This window comes from Amphiura filiformis, chromosome 19 (assembly GCF_039555335.1).
Source record: "Amphiura filiformis chromosome 19, Afil_fr2py, whole genome shotgun sequence".
NCBI lineage: Eukaryota > Metazoa > Echinodermata > Ophiuroidea > Amphilepidida > Amphiuridae > Amphiura > Amphiura filiformis.
The window spans coordinates 31,837,183-31,849,728 of record NC_092646.1 but is presented as its reverse complement, the minus strand read 5'-3'; the positions used below and the strand labels follow the sequence as shown (position 1 = coordinate 31,849,728).

The 12,546-nt window shown below is 37.3% G+C and overlaps 1 protein-coding gene across 1 annotated transcript; it reads right to left on the bottom strand.

The window, feature by feature from the left end:
- Positions 1-686: 686 nt before the first annotated feature.
- Positions 687-10,895, bottom strand: LOC140141179 (radial spoke head protein 3 homolog B-like). Its single transcript, XM_072162972.1, has 7 exons — positions 10,589-10,895; positions 7,584-7,668; positions 6,177-6,464; positions 5,462-5,665; positions 4,676-4,925; positions 3,328-3,491; positions 687-1,883 (listed from the first exon to the last, which is right to left on the bottom strand). Exons 1-7 carry the CDS (start codon positions 10,699-10,701, stop codon positions 1,779-1,781), a joined length of 1,209 nt encoding a protein of 402 aa, XP_072019073.1. The 5' UTR covers positions 10,702-10,895; the 3' UTR covers positions 687-1,778.
- Positions 10,896-12,546: the final 1,651 nt, after the last annotated feature.

The window sequence follows — 12,546 nt, the reverse complement described above, 5'->3', positions numbered from 1 at the left end:
CATGTCTCCTTTTCTTACTTGGCAACTTACCACTCATTTTGCAAGAACAGGTCTCAAATGCGATTTGTGAGCAAAACCTAATAAATAAAACAAGTTCAGGTTTGTCAAGGTGACATCAAATCAAGGTATATTTAACCTCAATGGTGTCTTAAATTACCAACACTAAAAAGCACGGCATGAAATTACGCTATTTGTAAAGTACCACAATTTTTGTGCCAGCGGGCATGTGAAATTAACATATTTTTCAAGGCCTATTCGCTGTTGTAGTGAACATCAGAGTATGACCGTTGCTAGGTCAACTAGCTCACGCTTTCTTAGTTACGAACCACTGATCGAAATGATCACAACACAAAGCCTATGGCAAATCATAATTTGGAGGTGTATGAGCCTAGGCTTGAACCAGTAACCAATGGTTACTAATGTGTACTACGGCAGCGAATAAGAAATCTTTGCAGAAATGAAAATTTTGCAAATCAATGTCACTCGAGATACAGGCTGTATCAAAATGATTGGTACACATTATTTCCAATGATTATGGACAAGACTATCACATCAAAATTGCGGATCAAAATGCAAAAACTGTAAATCCTGGGCATTTCAAGAGGATCCAATGTTGTCAATAAACGACAAAAATTGATGGGTACCGATCATTTTGATACAGTTTGCATCCATAAAATTTTCATGCACAACTAGGGTCTATAAACAAATCATGCTTGGCAGTATGTTGTGCATGTGCTTGGGATACAAAAGTTCATTACACTTTCTATTTAAATAAAACAATGGCACCATTTTGTACACTTTTTTTGCAGTATAAATAATTTGAAATGACTCAATATTTATATCAAGGTGAAGAAATATGCAAGTTTTGCTAGCACAAAATGTTATCAAAAACAAAAATTTCCAATTGTAAAATAAAAAAATTAGTGCAAAATTTGTTTTACAGAATTCCTATTGTCATCATAATTTATGCAAACAGCTAAATTACAGCTTTTTGTTTCAAAGTATTCTTACAGGGACTGCCTTTTGGAATTTGCAGGAGAGCATTAAATAGCTCTTCTGGAGCCTTCAAGGAGAGCTGTTCGGAGCAATTACAATAGAATGAAAGGAGAGCTAAAAATCACTCCCCTATATCAAATTTAAGAAGAGCAGTATTGTGCGATTTGCTCTCGCTCTCCTCAAAAGGCAGTCCCTGTTCTAATTCTTTGATATATCATTAATGTCAGTGAAATTCACCCCATGCTTCATGCCATAATGTCAATATCTTTCAATTTTGACTTTGCAAAAATTCCAAAAAGTACTAGAATAATTCAGCTGTGTGCACAAATTGTGTTGACTTAACATCGGGACATATCACTTCAGGAAAGTATTAACGAGGTTTTACACTGTACCTATTTCTGACTTCACAAAATCACAACTAGGAATGAAAATATTACAAGGTATTTTTAACAAGCACATTTTAATGACAATCTCTTGCCATATTCTAGAGGTCAAAGTTCATCTCCCTATGACAACAAAGACACTTGAAGAAGAAAGAACATGAAATTTGATCAAAGGCTATTACATTATGCATTCCCATTCCCTCTGTAAGTCCCCTTTGCAATGCTTCCCATACTCAAATCAATAATCAGATGTGGGTTTACAAGATGAAATGGTTAAGGCTATTACATTATGCACTCCCACTCCCTCTGTAAAGCCACTATGCAATGAGCAAGCACCCAAAGCTTCTCATACTCAAATCAATTAGTCCAAAAGTGTGAGTTTACAAACGTAAATGGTTACTAGTCTTCAGCATTTTCGTCTCCATCCCCTTCGTCTCCTTCTCCTGGTTCTGCTGGGGCTGTTTCGGGTCGACTTTCATCGCCACCTTCTTGTTCTCCTTGACCCTGTGATTTGGGAATATATGAAATGGACAGGTTAGGTAACATGCACAAATTGCCAGGAGGTGTTCTTTGAAAAGTATATTGAGGGAGAGCGTGGAGCAATGGTTAGGATAGTTGCATTTAGTGGATGAGGTCCCGGGTTCGATTCCCGGCGGTGGCGATTTGCTGGGATATTGACTTGGAAAAAACAGTCTGAAATTAATTGGCAACTTCTGTAGATTAAATTCAGGCTTGCGCTTTCCCCATGGTTCATTTAGAATTGGGTAAATGAATCATGAAAGTACTCCGTCCTTCGGAGGGGACGTTAAGCCGTCGGTCCCGTGTACAGAGAGCCATACCTGTACATGTATCTCGCAGCCAGTTTGGAAAAGAGTAGGGGTTAACCCCTGACTGTTCCCAACCCGTCCCGGTGTTCAAATGGACCCCAATGGAAACAAGCTTCAATAGAGGCTTTCTTGGGTTATCCAGGGTTGTCAAAACCCGAACAAATCAAATAAAAAAATGTAAGGGATGTGCCACACAGACTTTCGGATGCCGACTTTCTCTATACCTGCTGTTTTTGCAACCCTTCAGTTTACCAATTCTTCACAAAAGTATCAAAATTTGCCCAAATTGGGTGCTTTTAGGCACCTTTGCCTAAATGCATTGGCAAAATCGCTGAAAAGGTCCCCCAAAACTGTAGCACATCCCTGTACACCTTCAACCAGGAGGAACCCCTGGGAAAAATGTGTTATTATACTAAATTCAGATTAATAGTAGTTGCAAAAAATTAATGTTAAACATATTTAAAAATGTTAAACAAGTTTTCAATTTCCAATGTCTAGTCCATTTAAAAGGTTTGAAAATATCAAACCAATCAAACCATTCCAGAATAGTACAATATTAATACATGATTGGTCTCCACTGAAAACCCACCCATTGATATACCAAAATCGCTGAAAAGGTACCCCAAATCCGTAGCACAAGGCCATATAAAGGGAAGGATAGTTTGCACCAAGTTTCAAACATTAGCTACCATTCAAAACACCCAATTCAATTTGAACATATTCCCTGTTTTAACTTCTTTAGCAATACCATTTTATTTGTTTGTTTTCAAAGACAAGCTCTGAGATAGAAAAAGCTATGAGATGCGTTAGACACATACAGAATTTTTGGGATCTGGCCAACCCTTTCTAAGTAATACCGCCAGCTATTCAGTTAAAATTCAGGGGCAGAAATTCGTAATCAAGCGCGAGAATCCTTTTGGATTCTCCCAGTGGAATTTCGTAAGAATCCATGGATTCTTGCCATATAATTGAAATATTTAGGAGAATCCATTTCGATTCTTAATCGACGAGAACTCTCGGATTTTTGCCAAATGTCTGACCCTGCAGTTTCTCTGTCTCTTCCAAAGTGATCTCAGAAAAGCTGACAGTAAGCCACAACTTAAGCTAATAATTTTGCTCACCTCTGTCGTTTCCTCTGCAGATTTCTCTTGTGCAGCGCCCTCTGCCTTCTCCTCTTGGTCTACCACTGACTGTGCTGCTGATGCTATCCTCTCAGCTGCACTCTGTGATTCCTCTAATTTGAAATATGCTGCTGCTCTCTGTTTCACTACATCCCTAATAATTGCTGTAATAAGTAAAGAGAATGATTTGTCAGCAATATTAAAACAGAGGACTTGCAATCTTCACAAAGTGTTGCTTTTTGTACACAGTCACAGACTATTCCATTTTCAACTTGATGTGGTAATAACGTCAAAGCATTGAGGCAGATGTTTCGCACACATATCTTTGCTTGTGCGTGTATGCCAGCTCTTTAAAGATGCATCCAATGAAAATGCGCACTGACGTCTCTGCCACATCAGGGTCAAAATGGTATAGTCAAGTTTTAAGATGTCTGGTGAAATCTAGCTGTACCAGCTGGGATAAAATTCAATTTTATTACCTAATTTGTTATTGGCCAAAATTAACCTCACAAATAAACAGTCTGGGTGTTAATTGCCTTGTGGATAAACTGTTTAAAATCTTATTAATCTAAAATCTATAACAAATCAGGAAGCAGAAGATTCTTGAAGATCACCAGCCTTGTGGATAAACTGTTTAAAATCTTTTTAAAATCTTATTAATCTAAAATCTATAACAAATCAGGAAGCAGAAGATTCTTGAAGATCACCAGTTAACAATTCCAAGGTTTAAAACATTTTAACTGGACATTGCTCTCTAGCTGTTAAGAAAAGTTATCAGGAGGCCACTCTCACACACTTTGGAGGTGAGTATTCTTACAAGTAAACATCTAGGCTCTATATCTAAATTAATTGTGCCCATCCACCACAAACTGGTCGTAAAGTCGGCATTTTCCATTTTGAGATACAATCAAAAACAGTATGGATTTCTATGTAAAATATATTAGGAATTTGACCTTTGATGAACTATAACTTCACTTCCAGATGTCAGATGAAGCTGGTTGAGGTGTCGTTTTAAAGCTGAAAGTGCATTCTTCCAAAATCTGCAATGAACAGAAAATGACCTAGGGCCGACTTTACTACCACTTCGTGGTGGATGGTCACAATTAGCAATGATCAACATTCTACTGTATAGTAGGAGAAAGGTTAGAAATTCATTGCCCAATATTGATTATTCCCAAACTTGTACTGTGTAAACTATGACTGTTCAAAAGAAGCAGCACAAATCTACCGTTAGGAACATCAATTTTGTGGATTCTTGACAAAATTTTGATCCTGAAGTATGTAAAAATCTGACTGACTTTGTCACACTTGAAATAATCAAAACAATAAAAAGTCTGACACCACTTACCATCCAACATAGTGCGACCTAATAACGACCTGTTGATTTCAGCTTCAACTTGTTCCATGATCCAAGGCATGAAACCATTTTCTACGTCTCGTTCTACAGGATCAAAGAAATAACCATTATCGTTGAGTGTCCCGAATACAGACGGTACCAGATCGGCAAGGTAACTCTGTGCAAACGCCCTTGCAGCGATCTTCTCGGCAGTTTCCTTTTCTTTCAATAAGACTTCTCGCTGTTGTTTCATTCTCCTTTCCTGTTGGTTAAATGGTACAAACAAATGGTTAACATACTATTACATGTACTTTGTAATAAGCTCGGGAAGCATTGCAAAATATGTCGTGGTCAATAGGTTGCAATATGAGTTGACCTCTATAGTCTGATTTCAAACTGTAACAAGCAATGATGACCCCTGTGTGACCAAAAATAATGACCAACCCCGATCTTTGCTTATAACTCAAGAATAGCATGTCCTGGTAGGTCAAACTATACTTTTTCTGAACCCTTGAGATGAGAGGAATACTTCGAAAAAAACTTGCAACCCTGATCTGTGGAAGATTAGCAGATTCAAGCAAAAAAAAATTCTCAGAAGCTGTATGAAATCCAAATGGAGCTGCTTAATAATGTGTTCATTCCATTTAAAATTCATACTCCCCCTGTGGAAGACATTGTCAAAATCTTCCACAGAGGTACATGTAGTATGTATTTTAATTACAATAGCCTAATTTTGCAGGAATCAATTGTTTTAAAATTACAAGATTTTTTTTTACGTCATATATATCTGAAACCTACCTTTTCTTCTCTATGCCTTCTCTCCTGTTCTTCCAGCCTTTGTGTTTCCACCATTTCAGCATTTCTGAGTTCTTCAAATGCCCTTTGTTGTGCCCTAAGATTTGCTAATTCCTCTTCCTCCATGACCTCCAGCAGAGCTTGCTCCACCGTCTTGCCGACTAACACCTCTAAGATTGGTTTTACTTCTATGTCAAAGTCAAATAGCTGCAAGAAATCATGACATAGGAATTGAAAATAATGCAGATATAATATAATTGTATTGCTTTTCCACAAAATGTTAGTTTTACTGTCAGATATGCCCCCTTTGAATTTCCTCCTAACAGATGAGGCAAAAACAAAGAAAATTACTATTTAATTCCAGCGCCTATGTCTCCACCGGTGTCACTCTGTCGATCATGACTCTTTATAGTGCCAATGCTTGTTGATCATGACTCTGTTTGGTCCCTTTGATGTGTTATCACACCAGGTATGTCACAACCACAGCACTTAAAGCGTTTATTTTTGGACGGTAATATTTAGTTTACTAATACTATTAGTAATACTATAGTACATTACAATAATTGCGTAATTTTGAAAAACATTAAGGGGATCCTCAGCAAAATGTTAGAATATGGCTAACATTAAATTTGTAGGGCAAGCACTAAATTAGCCTCCAAGTTCAAAAAACATATAATAAAAGTGCATGCAAGATTCTTAAAAACACCACCCAACTTACATCTCCTTCATAGATCTGTGTTGCTACATCCATGCCTGTCTTTGCTGGAATAAACAATGGCGTCGGAGGCCTGTCTAAGAATGCATCTGTCTGACATTCTATGTCCGCTTCTTCAACTCTGTCGCTTAATTCCTCCAGATATAACTCTGTCTGTACATCAATGTGTTTCCTACCCTCCACTGGTTCTGGTGAGCGAGGCTTCAGCTGCTCCTTAGCTCTCTTGGCGGCGATCTTCCGTCTTCGAACTTCTTGTTGCCTCTGAATTTCAATAGGGTCTGGTTGAGCTGTCTATTTTGAAAGGAGAAAAATAATATGGAACATAAATGTACAGCTCTTTCTATCCGATTTTTGTATTTTGGTGATATCTGGTTTATCTCAAAGATTTTTAAGGGGGCTTCACATTATTGTGGGTTAATACAAAACAAAGAGTTTTAGTAAAAAGGAATAACTGGCCTTTGTGCTCTTTGCTCCCTAGGAAAAATGATGAACCAGCAGAACCAAATGAGACCAGTTCTGGAAAGATTTTGCAAGTTTGCTTTGACAGGTATAGCAAAAAAACCCAAAACACACACAATTTAAACATGGTTTATTAATTACTATTCAAAAAAAATTCAAGAACTTCCTACTTGAGTGTATGATTGAATCAAGTATGCATGACCCAATGTGCATTGGTCACTTGATGTTGCATCATCACTTGCAGGGCAGTCTGTCAGTGCATATTGCAAGATTATTATACTTGTAATTGTATGCGTTATCGTACAGCTTTGTTCAAGAATTTTTGATTTCAACAATTTAGGTGCCTTACATGTAGGTAATAAACACAGCCAAATTAAAAAGTCTCCACTAGTTCCATCCCCATTTAATCAGAATCTGATGAGTTTATGGCAAAATAATTTATATAATAATTTTCTATACATCATCGTGAGCATGGTAGGAGCCGTTGTTTGGAAATTTGTGCAATTTTAAAAATGACAAATTACGAATTGACCACGCAAAAGTCAATGCATGGTATCAGCTTATTATGTGGCCTGAAGCATGCCCGTACAGGAATCATTGTACACTTGCCTGCGCACAATTGAAAGAGCGGGGTATTTGATTGGCATTTTGACATGCATGGGTAAACCTTTAACCTGCCGGCCTATTCAGGCGACGTAATTCTTGGCACTCACGCTAGCTTCGCCACGTGATACAATTCCTATGTCATTTTTAAAATTGCTCGAATTTCCAAACAACTGTTCCTATGCTCACAATGATTAAACTTTTGATATCAAATTTGGTATCAACCTTGAAGGAAAGTGTATAGAAAATTATTATATGAATTATTTTGCCATAAACTCATCAGACTCTGATTAAATGGGGATGGAACTAGTGGAGACTTTTTCTTTTGGCTGTGTTTATTATACTTACTGCTGGTAATGTGTGCTGTGCATATGTGTTGCCTCTAACGATTCTTCTGTCATACATAATATTGCCGTAAACTGCATCCTGATCTCTGCAATGCAAAAAAAAATGTTTATACCACAATCTGCAAATTGTTGCTGAAATACAATCAACACATACGGTACTCACTATAGCCAAAATAATAAATTCTCGATCATGAGAGCCAACTTGGGAACGCACAGTTATTTGCGCCGAGCGTACTACGCAAAGACCGGCGCTTACAGCGCAAACACAGCTTTTGAGAATTGACCAATCACACGGTTGATGCTAGGCAAGGTCAAGGTTCGGTCATGCAGGTCGCGCGATTTTGTTATTCTATGAAAAATACGCTGACGCAGAAGGTACATCCTCTCATGATCGAGAATTTATTATTTTGGCTATAAGTGTTATTATAGGTCAATATGAGTAAGTGTATTGTTCTATAGACAAGTTAGAGAAAGAAAGGGCGATACTGACATTTAGACCACCCTCGCTTCCACATGCTTTGTTTTTCGGAGCTGTACTATCAGACTATCGCCGGTTATGCATTAAGGGCGTACTACACCCCTGTCCAATTTTGTGCCTATTTTTGCATTTTCTCAAAAATCATAAGCGCATTGGTGACAAGTAAGATATGTATATTATAGGGGCAAGGACTACAACTACTGCACTGGAAATTTTATTTCAGCACAGACAACAGTTGTGGGGTTACAGTCAAAAATGAGGGAAAACCAGTATTTGTTCAATAAATCAATACCGTACCTACTTGCTTTGAGTTGGTGAATTTTCAGTGCAGTAGTTGTAGTCCTTGCCCCTATAATATACATATCTTACTTGTCACCAATGTGCTATATTTTTGAGAAAAATGCAAAAATAGGCACAAAATTGGCCAGGGGTGTAGTACCCCCTTAAGCTCTTTTACGTCAAAAATAGCTATAAAAACATGAATTTTGGAACAAAAAAAAGCTTGTCCGACAAAATAAAAGGAATGTTTGTACAGTTGAAAATAAGTTTAACCAGTGCAATTTTAACCAAGTTATATAGCTCGGGTGGCCTAAACATGTAGAAGTCATGAAAGTCAGGATCGCCGCATGGGATCGCCGGCGATCTTAATTTCCTTTAGACCACCCTCGTCCCTCGCTATATCTTACTATAAATAGGCTAATGTTGTATGTGTGTGTGTATGTATGTATGTATGTATGTGGTTTATGTAAAAGGCTCTGTCAGTTTCGATCCACATGTCGCCAAATTCATACGGGAGATCGAGGAATATACGGGAAATTGCCTCGACTTTATTTGGTTGAAATCGGTCAAGAATTGGCTGCAAAAACAGTGAAAATATGGGTAAAAGCGGGGTTTTGTTATGAATAACTGCAGCTGGCAGGCAGCGCGTCAGCGCCGCGTGCGAAATGCGCACTACGCCAATGCGCGCGTAAACGGCGCTGAGCCACGTGATTTGCAAGCCAGAGACCAGTGGACATGATAATATAGAATGAAGGAAAAATAAATAGAAAATAAAAGACAAAAAGGTACATGGACGGGTCACGGGATTATGATAACGGATGAACACGTCCGCATACACGTTATGAGAGGACGTAATAAATACGGGAAAAAATGTGTGTTGTATAAATAACATGAAGCGGTACTATAAAGAAAAATGGAAATTTTAAAATGACAAAAGAGGTACGAGTAATAGGCCAACGGGTTAAAGTAACTAAATGAAACGGAAACGAAACAAAGAAGGAAAGAAATCATTCAGGAAATGTAAGAAACAAAGAAGCTAAAATAATGAGAACAGAATTAAATAAAAAACATGGAAACGGGAAATCGCAAGCAGCAAATAAAAAAAGAGAAGCTGAAAGGAAAATGTTAGAAATAACACATTTATAAAATAATGGGAATGGGGTTAAATAAATAAATAACATGGAAATGGAAAATCACAAGCTAAGCAGAAAAAAAGGAAATGTAAGAAGAGACAGATTTAAATAAATAAAATGTACCTTTGCAATTATTCTGCCTGTTCAGTAATTCTTTCTGTCATAGTGACCGCTCCCATTTACTCACTAGCGGGGACATGCGCGAAGCGCGGGTATCCCGCTAGTAGAGACTAAAGGTTAAACAGTTGTCAAACACTTTGAAGTCAAGGTTTAATGTATTGGAAGGAGGGCAGGGCTTCAATAAATGAGGGAAATTATGGGGTAAAAAACAATGTTAAAACAATTTTTTGAAAACTGCTATTCTGCTAGGAAGTTTTCATGTTTTGTTTTGTTTTAATTATCGGAGAGCAAGAAACATGCCTTCATAAAATCAGCATCACTTCCGTCACATAAAAAGATGATGAAGATGAGTGGAAAGTGGCAGGAATTTGTGAAATGAGGCAATTTAAAAAAAAAATACATTGTCATCGTGTTTTTCGAGAAAATTTGCCATCTTGAATAAATGCAAAATTGAGTCATGCAGTAAAATACTGTCAAACACGCTTGAAAATGCTTGATACGCAAGCGTAAATCACCGTCAAAACGAGCATACATCAGGCGCTCGCTCGTACTACGCATGTACGCCACTTTTCCATTCAGGTCTTTTACGTCAAAAATTGCGATAAAAACATGGATTTTGGAACAAAATAAACATTGTCATGATTGTAAAGCTTGTTCGACGAAACAATGTTTGTGACATGTAGTTAAGAACATGTTTAACCTTGATGCGAAAGTTTAATTTGAATTTTGATGAATTCGTAATGTTGACGTTATATAGCTCGGCTCGGGGGTACGTGGTCGTCATTGTCGTGGGTCTAAAGTAAAAGAAAAGATCGCCGAACATGCGAAAGAAGAATTTTAAGTTTTTGGCAATGGGCAGAATAACTTAAGCTTATTTGCGAAATGAATCTAAATATGGGGATCTGTAATCTAAATATGGGATCCAATAACGTCATGTTAAAAATATATTGCATGATTATATTCATTTCATTTACACAATATCATGAATATACTCACTCATTATTAATTTCATTTTCTGCCGGATCCCTGTATTTCTTTCGCTGTGGAACTGCTCTCGGTTGACTTGCAAAAGTGTACGTGCCACTTTTCTGCGGTAAAACAGTCGTCATTTTGACTGATATACTAAATCACTGCTGTAGAATAAATGTCCAGATACTAAATTAACAGATTGTTATAATCACTTATGAATATTGTAAATAAATACAAGAGAATTTGCTGACTACAAACTGGTTATTATTGCACGAAATTTGACACCGATTACTTTGCATGGGCAACCATCATTGTTTTGACGGGAAATTCCGGAACTATAAATACGACCCTTGGAGATGAAATATTATTCCGCGATTGCTAGGATCGACAAACTTGCCAAATTTAAGGGCTTTTTGAAAATAGAAAATACTCTCTAATATTACTAAGAATAATATTTTTTGATTGGTATCTTGGTTGTTTTAAATAATTCGAAAATTAAAATAAATCGGATTTACTTTATTTACATTCTGTGCGGACGATATCGCATTGAGTGAATAGGCATAAATAATATCCCCATGGCAACAACCTCTACGTCAACATACTGGACACAAATCGCCTGTAGAGGGCACTGATTATTTTGTTCTCCTCTCAGGGGGCGAACATCGTGATTTTGTCTGAATAGAAAGAAGATATTTTCCGGCCCTTATGCATTTTGCACATGATGCATGTCTACAGTAGAATTCATCTCGACCTTTGCAGGACTTAAACCCCATTAAAAGCTATTAAACCAAGATAACACTCATTGAAACAGCTCAACTGATTAAATCGGATCTTCTCTGGTTGTGCACACTGTTTTATATGTGCGATATCCGCGCTATGAGGTGCTATAATACAGCTTCAGTTCAGGGTAACTGATTATAAAGGAAACGCAAGGAAACAATGGTATGTGGACCTTTGTTCACGAAATGAGACAATGGCCTGCTTTTTGTTAACAAGCATTCTTGAAAATGAGCAACATAGGCTAATGATTGTTGACTTAACACGGTTTGGAAATAATTTCTTCATATTTTTTGGTGTTATCTGTCGTTTACATATCCTTCCTAAAACACAAAAGTGCGACTATTTCCAAACACCTAAATTAGCTAAAAATTTAGGACATGTTACAAAACTATATTTTCTAGAATTTCATAGAATAGTTTAAATGTAGCTTGTACCGTTTTTTGGTATCCTTCAGAACGGAGCGGTCCGTTACCAATATAGCTCAATATTTTCGGTCAAATCTCCATTCAATTAACACGGGGAGTTGGCTGCTTTGCCCTCACTCATATTCTACGAAAGTGCGACTATTTCTGAACATCTAACCTAGCTGTAATTTTAGGTCATGTTAGAGAAATATATTTGCTAGAAGTTTGGAGAATAGTTTAAATATTGGCCGCGGTTATTTTTCACACAGTGATGTTAACTAGGCAAATGCAATATACTTCTAACATACACTATTTGTAAAGGTCGCGCGTCAATGGTGAGAGCACTGTGTATTGTGTATAGGAAAACGGACAGTAACTGCAGTATGATGGGGTCAAAATTGGCCGATCATAAGCGGCCCATACACGATCAATTTGATTGATCAATATCAAAGACCCCAGATACAAGAGTGGATACAAACTCTACCATAATGATTGTGCACTGTAAAAGACTCACGAGCATCAACATAGGCCTAATAGTGACTTTTTTGACCAACCGTCAATAAAATCAAACTAGATTAAAGGGCATTTCGTGATCCACAGCCTCATCCCCACTTTTCCCAAAAAAGTTGAGATTTTTACACCACTGGATACCTCTGGCTACATAATGTTTATGTACCAAATATTTCTTGCAGATTAATTTGTTTAGCAAAAATATCGCCAAATTTGAATTTCGTTCTGGTGCACCAGAACGAAATTACAACACATTGTCTATGGAGCAGTGTAATACACATAGGGCCTAAT

What these genes read in the sequence shown, in the direction of transcription:
- LOC140141179 (XM_072162972.1), bottom strand. Translation starts at nt 10,701, where the DNA reads ATGACGACTGTTTTACCGCAGAAAAGTGGCACGTACACTTTTGCAAGT. An exon ending in CACAGCACACATTACCAGCA is followed by an intron (nt 6,465 to 7,583) that starts GTAAGTATAATA and finishes CTTTCAAAATAG; the next exon opens with ACAGCTCAACCAGACCCTAT. An exon ending in GAAGGCATAGAGAAGAAAAG is followed by an intron (nt 4,926 to 5,461) that starts GTAGGTTTCAGA and finishes TTTAACCAACAG; the next exon opens with GAAAGGAGAATGAAACAACA.